Below are 18,377 nucleotides of genomic sequence, written 5' to 3' on the forward strand. Positions count from 1 at the left end.
CACACACACACACACACACACACACACACACACACACACACACACACACACACCTGTCTCAGTAATTACTGCTGAAGATGAGGTCCCATTCGCTGTAATCCCACTGAACGGGCTGATCTAGTCAGTAAATGGTGGGTCAAGTGGTGCTGCATAGTTTCACATAGAGTAGGACTGTGTCAGTTTATGTGCATTTTATGCTCTTTACTTCTTCAGTGCTTTATTAGTCTGCCTGATGCAGTTTAATTGCGTACAGTTACTTGCACGTATTTACTGTACACAAGCACTTTGCTTCTCATGCAAATTAATATGACTGTCCCATATTTGATTAAAAAATAAATAAATAAAAAAGCTTGCACACACTTTGTTTCATTCAAACACATTCTCGTCTTCTCATACCTACATACAATGCAAGCACTCGACTCCCCTGCCGATCTCTTTCTGTGTTTGGACGTGCTCCACTTCTCTACAATGCCACATACACACTCTGTATGATTGCATCAGAACCCAACCCCCAAACCCACCACCACCTCCTCAATGCATTAAGCTCTTTTTCCTATCTTTGTTTAGTTTCCCACCTTCCTGCCTTCGATAAGGATAAGGCTTGTTAGAGGAGCTTTCTCTGTTTTCTCACTGGCTCTACTGTCATCCAGCAGTGCCAGTTACACATGACAGGCTGACATTCTTATATGCACAAACCATAATCGTACATAATAAATCTCATCTTTTAATGTGTGCATGTTATGTCTTTAACATGAATATCCTCTCAGCAGCCTTTGATCTAAATGTGTAATATTGTTTCGTGTGAGCTCTCCCATACGGGTATTTGAGTTCAATGTAAGAGGAGGTCTTTTCTCATTTTAATCGCGGCACTAAAAAGGTATTCAATTGGAGAACTCTTCAAGGCCCATCTTATTGTATATGATAATGTTGTGGTGCAATTTCTTCCCCCCGTTTGCATGACAGCTGATAAAATCAGTCATAGTAAAGCACCTCTCTAGACGCTGTGCTTCTCACACTTGCAGCTTGGTGTGTGCGTCTCCATGCTGATGATTGAGTTAGTGTGATTTAGTGATGGGTGGAAGATGAAACGCTGCCGCTGCGCCGTGTCTAGCAACTCGCTACACGCACTTATCTGACGACTGCTAGCTAAAGGCATTTAATTCTGAGGGGAAGAGGCAGGAGGAAGGCAGAAGGTAGAAATGGGGAAGATAAAACTGTAGCAGMGAATGTTGAGGGGGAGAGAGGAAGAGAAACACATCGGCTGAGACGGAGAGAGGACGCAAGACTAGATGGAAAACAGTGACAAGGTCTTTTAATTTTGGCGAGCATGAGAATTAAAAGGCCTTAGCAGTGATGAATAGGTTTAATTTGCTGCTAAAACAGTTCACTTTCCTCCAGCGTGTTTACAGTGTGTTGGATGCACACATACGTATGTGCCGGGGGAATGATGCCACATGTAGCTCAGGTCTTTGTTCCTTTTCTTGTCCCCCTCATTTTTTTTCTGTCTTCCGCAGCCTGTTGCATGTTTCTGCAGCTGCATCTGTGTGTTTGCGCACACGTGTGCATGTCTGTGACCTTTCGTGAGCGCTGCTGGTAAAAGGCCACAGGCTCACACATGAATAATAGCGGCGCAGACATGTGCATGAATACCAAAAGCCAGTCAATAAAATCAACATTGCTAGTAATCTGATATGAAAGAATGGAGTGGATTACACCACTGAGTGCTTCATGACAGCTCCAACATCTGTGACAGAGCAGGTCAGGTGCAACTGGATCCTGAAAAATCATTGTTGCATTGCAAATTGTAATCCTCAATTAGTTATTTTTACTGTCTTGATCACAAATTGCTACTAGTTTTTCTTTTGGGAAATTGCATCATGTGTAATTGCAGCTTTAGGAAATGTTCTCATGTACCCTTAAAAACAAGAACATTTTTAAGGATTTTTTTTTTTTTGTGTGTGCTGATAGTGATGGATGAGCACTTGAGAACTCATCATTATTCAAAGTATGATTTACTGAGCATGTGAATATTTTGTCCTGGAGCTGATGCTACATATAAAATCTTTTTGAAATATTTTCCATTTGCCTTCCCATAGTCTCATCATATAATCACAGTCTTTTCTAATCTTCCATCTACTTTTTGCCTTTTTAATATCTCAATTTAACACTAATAAAGCTAGTTTTGAGCAAAGCTTTGTGTGTGCGTGTGCACTTTTTATGTAAGTAGGTTTTGATACCCAGTTGGCAAACATCCATGTGTTTGAGGGCACAGCTCCATCACTGTCACCATTCCTCTTTGTCTGAAATAGGTCTAGTGAAGAAAAGTCTGCTTGGTGTCTGACCCACATATGGTTGAGGTTTACTCTAAGCTCTTCAGTGTGTCAGCTGGATATACTTGAAGTGCATGTGTGTATGGTGGTACAAGTACTGCAGGTATTTGCTTTGTTCTTTTTTTTTTCTTTTCTTTTGAAATATGACCTTGGATCTGAGAATGACATCAAACCTAAAATAACCTGTTTCACTTGCTATTTGGAAAACCACAAGGATAATTGTTGTGTTCAAGACCAAGGTGGCAACAAACTTAAACCAGTGTTCAAAACTCTAGCAAAATGCTTCCTGATAGCAATAATACTGTATGTGTGTGAGTTTTTCACTGAGATACAAACTAACAAAAGTGGCAATAAAAAGAGTATTAACAGGTGAGGTCGCCATAATAGAGTTTGAGATCTACAGAAATTCTGATTTTTGGGAGGTTTTCTAATTGATTTTTCCAACTTGGAACTTAAATTCTGACTTTACAGCACAAATAAAACACTTCTCCCACCCCACTTTACCAGTATTAGAGGAGTTACTTTTGTGTGTTGAAGGTTGTCAGCCTGCCAGACCATGGTCATTTTAGTGTTTAATCAAAGACAACTGGATCTCTTTATCTTTAAAGATGTTTTGATTCTCATCTGAGTAATTTTTACATTTCAAGGATAAAGAACACTCCTGAGGATGGTAATGTTCATAATTTGGACAGTGAAGACATGGTTTGAGAGACAAGTGAAAGAAGCCATCTATATATATATATATATATAACTATATTAAACAAAGGAGGAAGTCCCAGGTATTATCTGTCCAGTGTATGAGAATAAAACCCTTTACACAGTGCAGCATTGAATCTGATCTCCAAATGGTTTCACACCAATTTGCACCTTCATGCATGTGACAAAAACACCTTACATGAAGACCAGGTTGACAAAGACCCTAACAACCTGAAAGAAAAAAATGGACATCGATTTGTTCACTGCAGTTTAGGATTGGGACTCTAGACTTTTCAGTTTGAACTGAGAAAACTAAATGAAAACAAAATGTCTTGAAAACAAGGAATTGTTTGAACTTTTAGAATTCTTTGTGTGATGATTTGTTGTTACCTCCTAWCTTTAGTTTTAGAAATATGTTTGTATATTGAGGAAATGTCCTTATTTTGCAGTCCAGTTTCAGGTGATCAGTTTCAGTATTGTCCTCCTACAATACGTTAAGATCATAAAGGATATCTACCTGCCTACTTGGCAACAAAGAACAGATGTTTTCTCCTGTATCTTATAGAATCTGATGCTGTTCAGGAGCAGCATATAGATTTATTTATGTCTTGTCCATCTTAAGTTCTGCAGAGCCCAAAAGTGATAGAAAGAGAGCGATTGCAACATCTTAACTGAATGCCAGGTCTGAAACTGGGAGATCAAGACTAAAAAAAAAAGAAAGAAGACATGGGAGTTGTTTATAAAACATTATTACTATTGGTAGGTAGTTTCCCCAATACCCAAAATAATAGTAGGTTGTACTTTGAGGCGTTATGACTGAGAAGTGAAACCAGGCAAATTATAGGCTGCTTGTGGTTCCCTGTACATAAATCAATATAAAGGGATGAGCACTAAAAATATAAAATGTTTGTTGTTATTTTCTTTATGACCTCCTACTGTTCATTCATTCACACCCCTAAAAAGCTAAGCGTCATACTTTATTTTTGGCTTATAAATCTGCCTTGGAGGACCCTTTCCTAGCTGTTTTGTAGCTTTTAATCATTTTATGTGATTATATTGACAACAGTGCAGCCATACAATGTTCCAGCAAGACAGGGCCACAAGTCGGTTCAGGGTATTGTTTTGCTTTTCACTCATTCATTTCAAACAATTTGAAGCTTGTCATCTTTTTTTCCCTCCTGGTTGTCACCCTCTCTCTGCTTTCTTTCGTTTCTTTTTGTTCTTTAGAGCAGCCTCGCTAAATTTCAATTCAACGGGGGCCCCTTAAAACACACTTGTGCACATTCACTTGGGGCCCCCTGTCACATCAAAGACAGGAATGTGGGGCCTGTTGCCATTATGCATGATTGCACATAGTTATGTCAAGTTTATCACTTTTTTTTTGGYGTGTACGCTCCTATTTGTGTGCGTTCACTACAACATGCCATTAGAGAGCTGAGTGTGCTGTGTTCACACACTGCTTTGAAATGTCAAAGCCAGTGTTCTCCAGCTCTCAGACCAAGGAACACCTGGACCATTCTGGTATATTTTATGAGTTCAATTTTTTTCACCTAGCATTTTACTTCTTTTTAACAGTCTGTGTTGCACTTTTATTTCCCTTTTTTACTTCCKGGTTACCCCTAGTTTGGCTAAAGGAAGTTGTTTTTGAAAAAGTTTRACRTTTTTWGTWTTTTWTTWATTTATTTATTTTACATATTTAGRTTCTTTACCCTCTTCCTTCAATTCTGCCTTTCTCCCTTGTTTCTTTCATCCTATAATACATCCCTGCCATAAAATCTTTGAAATTTACACAAGCTAAATCACTTGTAACCTGCAGCTATAACAGGCATCATTTTTGTTGGCAAGCCACTGTCTTATCATCCAGCTCTCTCCGCCTCATTTTGCCAGCCTCCCTATCACCAGTAATTCAATCAGAGCTAACCAGGCCTGCCTGGCACAGATAAAACCGAAGACCGGGGGCTTTTTGGTGGATCGGCATGCTGAGAGATACTGTATGTTAATGCTGATGAAAGTTGGATGTCGTAGGAGGATGGTGATGGGTGGTGACTTCATGATGATGATAAGTGATGGTTTATTTGGTTTCAGTCATATTTACAATGAGTGTGAAAGGAAACTGAATATCATATGCAAAATAGTATTCAAGTCATTTAAGGGAGTTAGAAAAGTTAAAAACAGTCCTGTTAAAAGGATTTCAGCTGAAGTTATTCTTGAGTTTGTTTTCCTTAGAAAGTATTTGAAGACAAATTTCATTTCTTCTCAGCACTGTAGGGACACGGTTCCTCAGAGAGCCCAGCTGTAGCAAAAATATGTCCTTCGTCTCTGTTTATTCTCAAATTTTTTCTGCACTAACGACCATTTCCAGTTCAGGAAGAAAAAGCRATTGTTGGTCATGGAAGCAGTCTGAATACTAAAAATATTAGCTAAAATCTTGAACGTTTTAATAAACTTCATTTATAGCCAAACACGATTTCTGTAAGTTAACTCCCCYTCATTTCAGTTTTCTCTCTTTGTCCCTATCCTGCTGTTCTGCCTCTCTTACTTATGACAATGCCTCTAATGTGTTTAAGTCTGGTAATGTTATATTATACATGTTGACAAGAGAATGGTGATGGTGCTTCTGTAGAAAGCACAAGTGCAGTCTTATTCTTTGATTCCATCCATCAAGCACTTAGTTGAAAAAGCAATACAAAAAAAAAGGCTATGAAACTGCATCACCTTTTCTGTCATTACTGTCTGTTGCATCAGTTTCTCAGCTTGGTTTATGCATTGACAAAGCTGTGCATGGACCCAGATTTAAACCAGTGATTCTATAAAGCAAATTTAAACATGACAGGTGCTTGTAGGTAAATGTGAAAAACAATAAATACACAGGATGTAAGTCAGTATATACATTAGTTCTCACCTTGCTGTATGTGCTAGGTTACAACTTTTCAAATTTGTTCTGCCTGGAAATATACAAAGCATTTTCAGAGACTGATTTATTTAGATGTTCTTTATGTATTCCCTTCATCCTCCTTTTCATCCCTCCATCTGTTCAGTCTGTATATTCAACAGTCTTTTGTTCTCTCCYTTTCTCGAGCTAACCTTGGCTGCATTGCCTGTAGAATGAATTGATTGAAACGATTTATTACTGACGTTTTCACACGTCACCTACTCTCACCCCCTTGTTTTCTGTCTCTCTCATCGTTATTGGTTTGGCTGCACATMTTTTCAATGTTTGCACTGCAGACGAACTGCATCTTCAGCTGGAAGGAGAGAGCTTAAATAAAACAAGCGTATTGTTGAAAACAAAGACAGAATAAATCTTTTTTTTTCAATAAATTGTTAGGCCTACTTTAATCTACAGTGAAGGAAGTAAAATGAAACAGGATAAGACCAGTTTGATTTGGGGATTTTGCAAGCTAGAGAAAAAACAAATTGACTAGCAGATGGATACAAACAAATCAGAAAGACAGAATTTTATTCMGTGTATGATCTTGTTTTTGTGTCTGGATAAACCAGCTCAAGTTTAGACTGGTCATCATTAGCCAGTGAACTGGAAATGCCTCGTATTTGTTGGAGAAAATAAGAAAACAATGCAMGCAGCTTGGAGAACAAAAGTTATTTCTTCCTCTYCTTGCATGTCATCCTCCATTTTTCCTTGTACTTGTTCCTTAGACTAAAAAACGGAGTGGCAGTGGGTGTTGGTATTGCYCATCTGTACATCTAGATGCAAGCCATCCGTGAATGAAATGTATCTTTTGTTTACAGGCCCATTATCTAGATAATAACATCCATATTTCCTCCCATCTCCAGTGCTTTATCACAGCCTTATGAGCTCTTTCACTCTATCTCTGTATCTCGCTGTAGCGGACACAAACACACACAAACACACCCAAGCAGTGGGAGATAATGGGATTGTTGCCTCTGGTTTCTCTTGGTGAGATTGTAAATAAATTCTTCTATCATAAAGTGTGTGTTTTTCCAGCATCCAACCATGCATCTCTCTCTCTCTCTCTCTCTCTCTCTCTCTCTCTCTCTCTCTCTCTCTCTCAGTGTGTGTGTGTGTGTAAATGTGTAAATCAAAGTGCATACAGTATTACCATTGTACATCCATCTCTGTCTGTCTGTGTATACACCCTTTCATCCTATTTTTTTCCATTTGGATGTGAGCCTATTTGTGTGTGTGTGTGTGTGTGTGTGTGTGTGTGTGTGTGTGTGTGTCCAGTATCATTTTCCAGCTAGTCATTGTCTGCTGTCCTTCCCTTGTCACTGTGTGCTGATAGTGACACAAGTCTACAAAGCTCAGTAATAGAGAGCTGATACTTGCCCTCCCCCCCTCRGACGCTCGGTGCTTTTCATTTGCTGCTGAGATGACTTTGGCCCACAGCCATCACCGCCAGCCAATCTCCTGCTTTCTATCTACACCATTATGTTACAAATCTGTGCAAATTATGRTTAGAAGCTCGCAAAAATGTAACTGTCAGCAAGTATTTTTGATGTGTGATTGTCTTGACTTTTTGCTTTGTGGTTCGTAGTTACATCTGTCTATWGGTGCATGAAATATTGTAGTTTGGAGTTGTTTCAAGGTGGCATRAATCCGCTAGCTGTTAGCTCAACAGCCTGGTTAGAATTAAACTAGTTACTTACAAGCGATGTCTACAGCAGTTCGAACATTAATTAATCTTGAGCCTTTTCATTTTTTTCTTTTACAAACCTTGTATTTATAATGACAAATTATGTTTGTGATTCACTATGTTTCGTTTGTCCTGTGCACATTTAAATGGGATTTTCTTGTGTTTTCTTATAGATTCTGGTGAATTCTGTGAGCCCCAGCCGTCCAGCAGTTCTGTATGAGAAGGTGACCGTAAGTAAGAGTGGAAGCCCCTTACTGCGAGACATGCTGTTCAGCCCGGACCAGCAGTACATCTACACTCTGACTGACCGACAGGTGAGTTCATTGCTGTAGATACAATCATAAACCCCAAAGTATTARTGCCATTTTTTCACATTAAACCTTATTAGTCTTTATTTGTATTTTTTAACCTACCAACCTGCAGCACAATTACTGCACAACACGTTGCCATRGAATTTAATTGCGCAGCAGCACAGAATCACACCAGCTACGTGTAACTACCCTGACAGTTCAGTTATAATCAAGACATTACACACACTCTGAGACATGCAGGGAGTGGCACAGGTCACATGTGGTGTGTGTGTGTTCATGTGGTCATTAGGAGCCCCAGCACTGGTGAACATTGCTCTGCTTTAATGGTGAGGTGCACAGAGGAAGGGGTTGGGGCGTGGGGAGGTGGAGGGTAGCATGTCGCATCGCTGTCGCTCCCCAGGCCCAGCTGCTCCCCTCGTTTTTCTGTCTCATTAGTGCGGTGAGTGAAGGAAGCAGCTATGGAGGGAGGGGAGAGGAAGAAAAGTGGGGTTGTACATCTTGGGAACATCTCTGTATGATTTGCAGTGAAATTGGTTGTTACATTAAAAAGACATGAGATACATGTCCGTGGTCTGTTTGGAAAAATAAGTTTAGGAGATTTTATCCTTTAGTTTGTCATAACCAAAGCCTGACAGTAACTTTAAATATTTGCTCATGTTTTCACTTTCTCCTGTCAGGTGACTGTTTCACTGAAAAATTAATATTTTACTAAATATAACTGAATAGTTTGGAATGATTAAATCATGAAGTGAAAATGTCTTGGAGGATTAGTCTTTTTTTTTTAGCTCTTCTACTCATCATTTAAAATGTAATTCAGCATTGACATGGCACACCACACATAAAATACGTGTCACACATCTGCTGTCATCACATCACACCGTTGAGCCAGGATGCCAGCTTCTCCTTTCTAAGAATCAACTGTTACCTCTGTTATCACTGGGGAGGTCAGGGGCATATACCAGTGGCAAGTTGGCTCAAACCCCTTTTTTCATGAATGAACATCAAGACAGGAAAAATGTGCGTCAGGTCTGACTAGAAGTGCTCTGTTAGGAAGATAAAATTAAAAGGCTGCAGAAAATGTGTGATGATTTATTTTGTTATTTTAGAAATAAAATCATAAAATATTATCTTATCTGACATAGTTTGGAAGTGAACATGCTCATGCAATTACATTTGGCCAGTTCTAAAAATATGTTTCATGCGTCACCTTCATTTTATTATTTCTAAATTTATTTCTGGCACTTTAGAGTTACTGTTACACTCAAAAATTTAAAATTCTTTGCTGAATTTTCTTGTAAATAAACTGCACATACATTAATGCCAAGACTTTTCAGTGTTAGGACTGCAGCTATGAATAACTTTAGCTGCTGGAAATGCTTGTTAATCAAAGGAAAACCCTTTGTCTTGTTCATTTTGTTGCAAGTTTTGAGGTGCCAACCGTACATTGTTGTTAGATGTGCATGTTCGAGGCGATACACAGGAGTGTGAAATATCTTTTAGTATGAAATTAGTGAAAGCTATAGATTCCTCATTCACCAATYTACACATCTGCTATAGGCACCAATACAGCCAGTACATATTATGAGAGGGAATGCAATCCGATGTACTGTATGTAATTTATACACCCTAATTCAAAAAAAAAAAATAGTTCAAGCTCTTCATTCACACACCAATACACACCCTTCCTACTTAAGGACGTACTGCCTCTATCCACCCAATGTTKCTTTCACCATAGTCCCCGGCAAACACACATTCTCTTTGTCGCACATACACACCACTTCATCTCACTGAGTTTGATCCCCATTAATGGTTAGCTGGCTTGGGTTAAGCAGAATGGGTGCTACGGTTGCCAGACCCCGCAAGCTAAACCCCCTCTCCAGCACTAATGACTAGAMGGGGCAATTCCCTTCTCTTGCCCTCCATCTTACCCTCATCTTTATCCTTTGCCCTCCATCTATCCCACCGTGTCCCCCATCCCTACTTTTTTTAAATCCTTACTTCAGCTGCTGCAGACACGCTGCATGTTTCTGTCTAAACCCAAATTGAGTTCTCCCCCTCTTGAATGCCTTCTACTGATTCCATTCCCATATTTTTAATGATCTCTGCACATCACGGCTATGTCCGCCCGCCCACCCACATATGCACAGGCACACACGTATGTATCCTTTCTTAAAGGAGGCAGAGGTGAAAAAAATAATAGAGCCAATAGAAAAATGGGCAGATGAACAAAGAAAAACCCGAGGAACTGAAGTGTACGACTGCAAACATACCATATTTTTACATTTTTTCCCCTAAACACACAAATTGCTTCCTTCAGTTTTGGAGTCTGTGTGTGGAACTGGTTGCCTGTGGGGGTTCCTCAGACAAGCCAAGCACATTAAGGTGTCACTGGACATATCCAGTGATGCGTAGCCCACAACAACCTCTCTACCCTTGCACATACACACAGCAGACACACACACAAACACCACACAAATGGAGGCCCAGGCAGTGAGTCAGAATTAGGGGGCAAGGCTCTGTGATTTATGACTCCCTCTGTTCCAGCTATATTCATCACTGTCATTATTATCAATAGAGGATATGACAACAGGAGAGGACGGCCTGCTGTGTGTGTGTGTGTGTGTGTGTGTGTGTGTGTGTGTGTTTGATGAGACACTATGTTATTGCAGGAAATTTAGATCAGTTTATTTCTGACTGCAGTCACTCTGTGGCTTAGAGTCCTTCGCTGTGTGCCTGCTGATCGTCACATTTACAGTTTTTATTTGGTGCACAAAAGTTGACATTTTTTTAAAAAACACCACACATCTCAATGCCATGGATCCATCCAMTCTCCTCTAAATGTTCTACTCACATCATCTCTTAGGTTATTGTTCACAACGCCAGGAGCATATTTTCTTTTGGCTTTAGAAKGTTGTTGTGCTTCTGGTTCGCTGAAGCTGTTTTATGTCTGAGAAGCTTCGCAAAGAGCAATGTCACCCTTGGAGTCGACGCTAACTTTTTGAAGCATTTCCCGTGCAAAACTCACTGTTTGAAAGCATCTCACGGTGTCTTGGCTCAGTCAAGACTTTTTATCGTCAAATCATTTCCTCCTCTTCTTTCTAGTTCAAAAGTTAGAAAACTGACTGCATTTGGTGCCACAGCTGCTGTTCGTTTTCTGCGTATGCACCTACTCATCAATGTTAGACACACATGGTCACACACATCCATGTTTTTTTTTAATTTTAGTTTTTTATGACAGCTTTTGCATAGTATAGTGTGGTGGCAGTGTCTAATTGCTGGGAGCATGAATATTCATCTCTAGTGTCAGAAGGCGGCTTGGATTTTGAGCAAGAGTGAGCATCTTGGAAATGAAATGAAGAACTTGATATTGTCGGGGAAATGATGTATGCATTAGCCAGGTTTTGTGCCAGAGCTAACAATACTACTTCAAGGATTACAAGTTTAAATGTGAGTTTACAGAACGTGTCAGTAAAATTTTCTACGAGTTATCTCAGTTTCTTGCCAATTGAATAGACCACTGTTTTTTAGTACTTTTAAGCTGTGGATGAGAGACTGCCTGAGTTTGGATGAGTAAAAAGTTAGGCTAGAAAGGCACTATATAGGTACGCTTTGTCAGTATTCAAGAATGTTTGCCCTAGAAAATGTCCTAGTACTGCATATATTTTAATGTATTTTATAGTTTCTTATACATTTTAATCCTACATTTATGGATTAAAGATGCAACAGACAATTTTTAATGCTATTGCATCACGGAACAAAATTCACAAATAGATAATGTGTCAAACTACAGTATATTATTACAGTCACATTATCATATCACTTATTTATTTTTTGTTAGCCTACAAGATTATTAGTCTTATAAAATCTGTGCTGCGGGCAGCAGACTGCAAACTTTCCTGCTGAAAAGAAGTCAGCACTATTTCTGTTCATTCTTCCACTGCATGTACAGCCATCTCCTCTGCATCAGTTTAAAAAAATACAACAAAGGCTTAAATAGCACCATGTTTTGGTAGATTTAGTTAAAGTAACTTCTAAGCAATTTGTCATTAAAGACATTTTAAAAGAGTAGCAATTWAAAAAAACTTGTAGATTTTGGTAAACAAGTGACTTGTAGTCACTATACTTCCTGCAGCTCAGCAAGAAGGTCGCCGGATGGAATCCCAGCCCAGGGACCCTTTCTGGGTGGAGTTTGCATGTTCCCTCTGTACATTTGTGGGTTTTCTCCGGGCACTCCAGCTTCCTCTCTCAGACCAAAAACATGACTGTTAGGTTAATTGGTAACTAAATCGTCCCTAGGTGTGAGTGACAGACTGAATGGTTGTTTGTCTCTACGTGRGTCCCTGTGATGGACTTGCMACCTGTCCAAGGAGCACCCCGCCCCTTGCACAGTGACTGCTGTAGATCAGCACCTGTGACCCTGAAAGGAAGAAGTGGGTATAGATAATGGATGGATGGATTTTAAAATAAGCTTTATTTAGAACAATAATATTGCTTTTTTGGATACCTGAGTATTTCTGCACTGCACACTTTTATAGAAATATACATTTTGACACACTTAACATTCAAACTGTTTCATACCAATGCATGCATGCGCCTGTGTGTTAGTTAACACCACTGTCTGGTTTTCTAGTCATTGTGTGAAAGAGGTTTTCCCTCTGCATTTGAGCAGAATTTRCATTCCTCTAAAGGAGTTTATAGTGTCAGCCCTTCTATCCAACACACTCACACACACAGTTCTTGTACCATTTACAAGCTGTTGGTTTGAGTCAAACAATAGCCCTCTTTGTGTTGTTGAGTGTCTGAACATGGCCTCATCAATTAAGATCTTACCCACAGGATTTCATCAGACATCAGTCCTCTGTGTCTGTTTGTGTGTGTTGATCTGTTTACGTTCACATATTACTGGTTCAAGGCCAATCTTGTTAGCAAACACATTAGCACTGACTGACATCAACATTCATAATAAGCAGCTGGTTGCATCAGTCTAGACTGGCATTTCATTCAACTAGATACAGCTAATCAGTAGGTTTTAAGTAAACTAAAGATATTTTCTTCACAGTTTATCATTACAGAATTTAAATGTTGTTTTTAAACTTAAGCTAGTAGATAAGAAAGATAGGAAGTAAAAACTTTTCTTAAGTGTTTTTATTTCTATTTATGAGCATTCCAGTTTCATTGTCTGGTTTGACAGTCTGCAAAGCTCAAATGTCCACACCTGGAGACACAGACCTTTAGCAAGGAAATGGTCATTGTTATGTAAATGTTAATAGATCTGGTGCAGCGAGGCAAAGACCAGAGTGTGTCTTGAAGGAAAAGGGCTTGTATTAGTCTGGGTATGACTGTGTAGGTCTTTGGCACTCAATTACAAGAGTTCAAACCAATACAGCACATTTCTCAGCACTGCGTTGTGCTCTTACAGTGTATGATTACCAARACGGCTCGTCATACACTGCTGCACACTGACATGTATGTAGGTGCTTGCATTCACATACAAGTTGTTCTTTTTCCAACTCATAAAGGGCTAATAAAGACAAACATGGTTGCCCCTGAAAAAGCTAGAATTTAATCCCATTATTCTGTTTATAATACCAGGATTCTCAGTTCAAACGCAACCAGTACATAARTCAGAAAAAAATGACAGTTTTGTTGCACACGTGTTTGTTGGGATTAGAAAMTCCAATTGGAAATGTTTATTAAGAAAAGTAGGTTTTTTTTGGGCTACATATTAATAAATACATAAAGCACCAGTGTTGTAGGATACATTGTTATTCATTTCAATTGGTGTAAATCTGTTTAGAGCAGAGTTTTGGTAAAATATAAACAAAGTGTGACAAAATGGCAAGTCAAGATGTGACAAATGTGAAATTATTTTAGTTGGTGAAGCCTTATGGTGCAGTATTTGCTAGACTTTTAATATACAGTGTGGCTCTATAATTTAGGAATTATTTTTAATAGATACCTCTCTAGAAATTAAAATGATAAAATGTTGGCTTTGCTGTCAGCTGATCCCAGATCACTTTATCAAAATCATTAGATCAAATAACAAACATACATTTTACTCACTGGTCCTCTATTTTTCTGACGTGATGAAAAAAGAAAAAAAACTGACTGAGCAAAAATAATTCCTTTAGAGACATAAGAGAGAGATTCACCAAGCCTCAACCATTACCCAGAGGGGGTAAAGTCTCACTTACCCCTTCCTCTTTTCCCATAATTGTGTTTCCTGTCTTTTCTTTCACCATCCTTTTTGTTTCATTCTCTCGTGGTTTTTCACATTTGTCTAATGCGTGTTTTCATGTGTGTTTATGCGTCTTATCAGAGAAAGTGTGCAGTTGTCTTGCTTGATGCTATCGGCCTTAATGGAAGCCTCACTGCTACTAGATAGCTCTGTCTTTCTCTCATCTTTCTGTTTTACTCCACTGTCTGTTCCCAGAGGATGTGTGATAGAGCAGGCTGATACAGTTAGAAAAGGGGGTGAGATGGATAGGGAGGTTAATGGTTCCTCCCCCCTCCAACTCCCTTTTCTTCTTGGTCCCTATCAATCGGCCATACAGCCGGTCCTCCTGTTGCTTGACAGTGATTAGGGTGGAAGGATGTGGCTCTGACTGATGGTCATGGAATGAGGCCAATCAAAGCTGGCATGGCCTTAGGAGCTGCTCCAAATGTCACATACAGTATTGAGTGTTTTGCTTAACCAAATGCATAGGGTAGAACAATGATGTGTTGCTCATGCATGACAATGCAGGGAATTGTTTTGAATTAGAGTTAAATTGCTTTTTAGATTCATGCGCAGCAGTACTCATCAAATCTGGTTATGAAGTAGTAAATGGAGAACAATGCAGAGTGGAAAAGTAGAATAGGACAGTTTTCTCTAGTGTTTAGTAGAGATTGTGTTTCATACCTGAGGTAGATGTGAAGAATGTATGATTACCAGTGAGAGGATGTGTATCAAGATTTGTTGAACTTAATACTGAAAAGTTTGTTGATATGTTAGTGGAAATAAAACGACCAGACTTTATTTGAATATTCCTTCTGAAGTGTGGAAAGTTCTCATTTCCTCACTTCTTTAGAACAACAAAGACCATCAAACACTCACTGATGAAATCCCCATCATAGAATGTTGTTTTTAATAATTTGGGGAAAATCACAAAGCTTACCTTTGACTGCTCTATTCCTCGGTGTGCATATCTAGTTAAAAATGCCTTGTTGCTTTAGCAGTTTGGATCTTTTCTGATGTCTGTTCATCCCACGTCCGTTTGATAATGCCAAAAACAGCAACCTGTTCTTTACAAACTAAATACACTGCTTTGTCCTTTACTTAAACACTTAGTGGTTCATGTCTGTTCTGTATCAGTTTGGGTTTTTTTAAGCGTGTGCTGACATTTTTGCAGGTAAGTCAAATCTGTTTAACCTTGCAGAGGCTCATTACATCTGTACATGCATGTGGGTCCTAGCATAGCTATTAAAAAGAACACAAAGCAGCCTTCAGAATAAAAGATTTGTGTTGTGAATGAGCATTGTTTATACTTGAGTTCTGATATTTTTTTTATTAACCTCATTAGGGTCAGTCCGGGAAAGCTGATAGTCTGCGGCTAAAGGTCTGCTTTTTAAGTTTTGTCAGTTGGACAGTGTTGTCTTTTGCAACATCACTCTTTATAAACTAAGACCTTTCAAAACCCGAACAGTTGAAACTGTGCTTCTTCATTTTGATCTTTTAATTTTCCTACTGTTTGGATAAGTTTGAAGTTTCTGTTTCACACATAAATCATAACTATACGGATGAAATGCTGCAACATTAATCTGATTATTGACAGTATTTTGTCTCTGTGTCTAGTTTATCTACAGCTCCTGATAGTAGTTTTGAGTAACTTGAGTAAATTAACAAAAGTAGAATTTGTCCTCTCCTTCCTGTCCTCCTTCTTCTTTGCTTTTCTCTGCTTGTGTTTGTGGTGGTAGCAGTGCTAATGGAAATGCCAGCTGTGTAGCTCCTCAKTCCTCACCAAGTCCATTTACTAAAGTGACAGAGTCATTTACCAGGCAGACGGCCTCTCCCATCCTCACTTAATTAGAAGACCCTAGGCCTGTCCACCTTAGCTGGCCACATTTACCYTTTTCTCATTATTTTTCTTTCTTTGTACAGTCCTTTTGTTCCACTTTTTTGTTTTCTGTAGATTTTCAGTCTCTATCATTCTGTCTCAGTGTTCCTCTCTTATTTCACTTCTGAGGGACAAAGTATTGTGAACAAATGGCTACACACAGACTGTGGGTATATTGACCTATAGCTTGGATTAACTTATTTTGGAGGAGGTAATGGGAATGTCCGTGTGGTGAGGATGGTGATGAAGAAGGATGAGATTCAACTTTTTTTGTTTTTTAAAAGTTTTTTTTTACTTTTTTGGGTTGCCATTTCATTAGAGATTTACTGTTGCTGTTTTTTTAGACTTCATTGTTGTCTTTTCTTTTGTGCTATTTTTTATATAATGCAATAAATTTTAGCCTTTAAGGTTTATAAAGTACTAGATGTTTGATTTGTTGTTTGTTTTTCAAAAATACAGTATGTTCTATACTTTTGAAAGGTGTTTCATTAGATGAAGCTTCTGTTAGTTTAAACATACTTTCCCACACAAACAGTTTTTTTCTTCTTTTCTTTCTGGGTAAASTTTGTGTTTATGTATTCCTTTTATAGAGGATGCAGTCTCCATGGTGCCTTTGAAATACTTCGAGTTGTCATCTTTATTGTCTTTGAACTTGGAGTTTTTGCACACAAATGACATAAGRTGCTTGATCTAACTCTTGTTGTTTTCTTAGTTTTACTCCTAAGAAATTAAAACCATATTTCAGAAAAGAGAGAGCACGAGAACAAWAGGGTCAATTGAAAAATTGAGCAAGAAGATAAATAAGATGAATTACWGTAGGAAAGACAAAGCAGAACAGATCAGGTGGGAGAAACTGCACACCAAACACAATCWGAGACACATAAAGATAGTGAGGATGGCAGGGGGGCTTAGCAGGCGCAAATACTGCAGGGAGAGAGTTGTTAGAGAGAAAACATAATATCACAGCTATCAGTTTGGGAAATATTTTTTCCATTGAAACATAAAAACTTAATTTAATATAACAGGTCTGCAGAAGACACCTGTCAGTGCCATCTTTAGATTATAGTATTTGGACATCATTCAGCAGATGGTAAGTGACAGCAGGAGGTTTTTAAAATAGAGCAGACCATAACATGATGCAGTTTTGTCACTTTGTTTGTCCCATCTTACCGCCTTTWTACGGGCTCCAGTTCTTTATCTGTGCATCAACATCCCTTCTTCTTTAGCAGGACTAAATTCTGCCAGTCTTATTTGCTTCTTGTTTTAAATCATTCATCACACCAAACCAAACCACACCAAACCAAACTTAGCCAGTTATTGATCTTGTAAGCTCTTTACAATCCAGTCAATGCACACATGCTAACCCAGGRTTTGATACGACCCCCTACTTGCACACATACGCTGATATACACACCCACACTTGCTCTCAGCAGGTAGTCCAGCACTGGTAGTAGTGTCTCACTAACATGGTTACTGTGTGGAGAAGCTTGTTTTGATATTACACCTAAGGGTTAGGTTGGGGAAGGTGGAATTCTCATTTCTAAAGAATTGTGGTAAATACGACTTTACAGAGAGGAAATCATGATTATTGCCTCCAAGCCATTGTGTGATTTACAAAAACAGTAAGATCTTTATAGGTTTGATTTAAATTTACCTTATTTGTCATATTACTTTGTTGTCTTAAATGCTGTTAAAAAAAACATAATGGCGACAAAAATGTAAAACAAAAGAGCTATTCATTAACATGCATTTTCTCTAAATGTATTTGCAAAAAAAACTTCAATTCATTTATTTGACTTGTACTAATTTACAAATAATAAAAGTCAATCTCAAAGATAAAACAAAAACAAAAATTTAATGAGTGAAAAGAGCACAAAGAAGAAAAAAATGGTCCCATTTTAAAAATAGGCTACTCTTATAAAGGATTCATAAATACCTTTTAATAAGGTTATAATTAGGTTGTAAGCACCTTAATTTATAATTTACAATTTTAAGTTATTAGACATTGATACAAACTATATAGCACTGTGTAAATTTTGTCATAATAAATCTAATATTTAGCTTTTTGCTCATTTTACTTAATTTCTCCTGTTTGTCTCAATCACTTATGAAGGTGCTCATGATAAATGTTCGATAAAAAAAAAACTGGTTCATAAAGTAGACAGACTACGGTAATATTGAAATGTTATAATTACAAAGTTCTACCAATTTAAACATTTGTAGAAAAAATGTTTGCTCACTATTTGGCAATAATTACACTAATTTCAAAGAAGTAACTAATTCTTATGTTAAGTGAAAATTGCTTTACAGAGTATACAGTTGATTCAA

The 18,377-nt window shown here is 38.2% G+C and overlaps 1 protein-coding gene across 4 annotated transcripts in view; it reads left to right on the forward strand.

Annotated features, from left to right (window-relative positions):
* The window catches only part of plxna1b (plexin A1b), a 199,413-nt gene that overhangs the window by 83,418 nt on the left and 97,618 nt on the right, over window positions 1-18,377 (forward strand). For all 4 annotated transcript variants that reach the window (XM_014009644.1, XM_014009646.1, XM_014009645.1 and 1 more), the window contains exon 4: window positions 7,816-7,956. In XM_014009644.1, coding sequence (XP_013865098.1) covers window positions 7,816-7,956 — 141 coding nt within the window. The remainder of the gene's footprint in view (window positions 1-7,815; window positions 7,957-18,377) is intronic.

This window comes from Austrofundulus limnaeus, unplaced genomic scaffold (genome assembly GCF_001266775.1).
Source record: "Austrofundulus limnaeus strain Quisiro unplaced genomic scaffold, Austrofundulus_limnaeus-1.0 Scaffold60, whole genome shotgun sequence".
NCBI classification, from domain to species: Eukaryota; Metazoa; Chordata; class Actinopteri; order Cyprinodontiformes; family Rivulidae; genus Austrofundulus; species Austrofundulus limnaeus.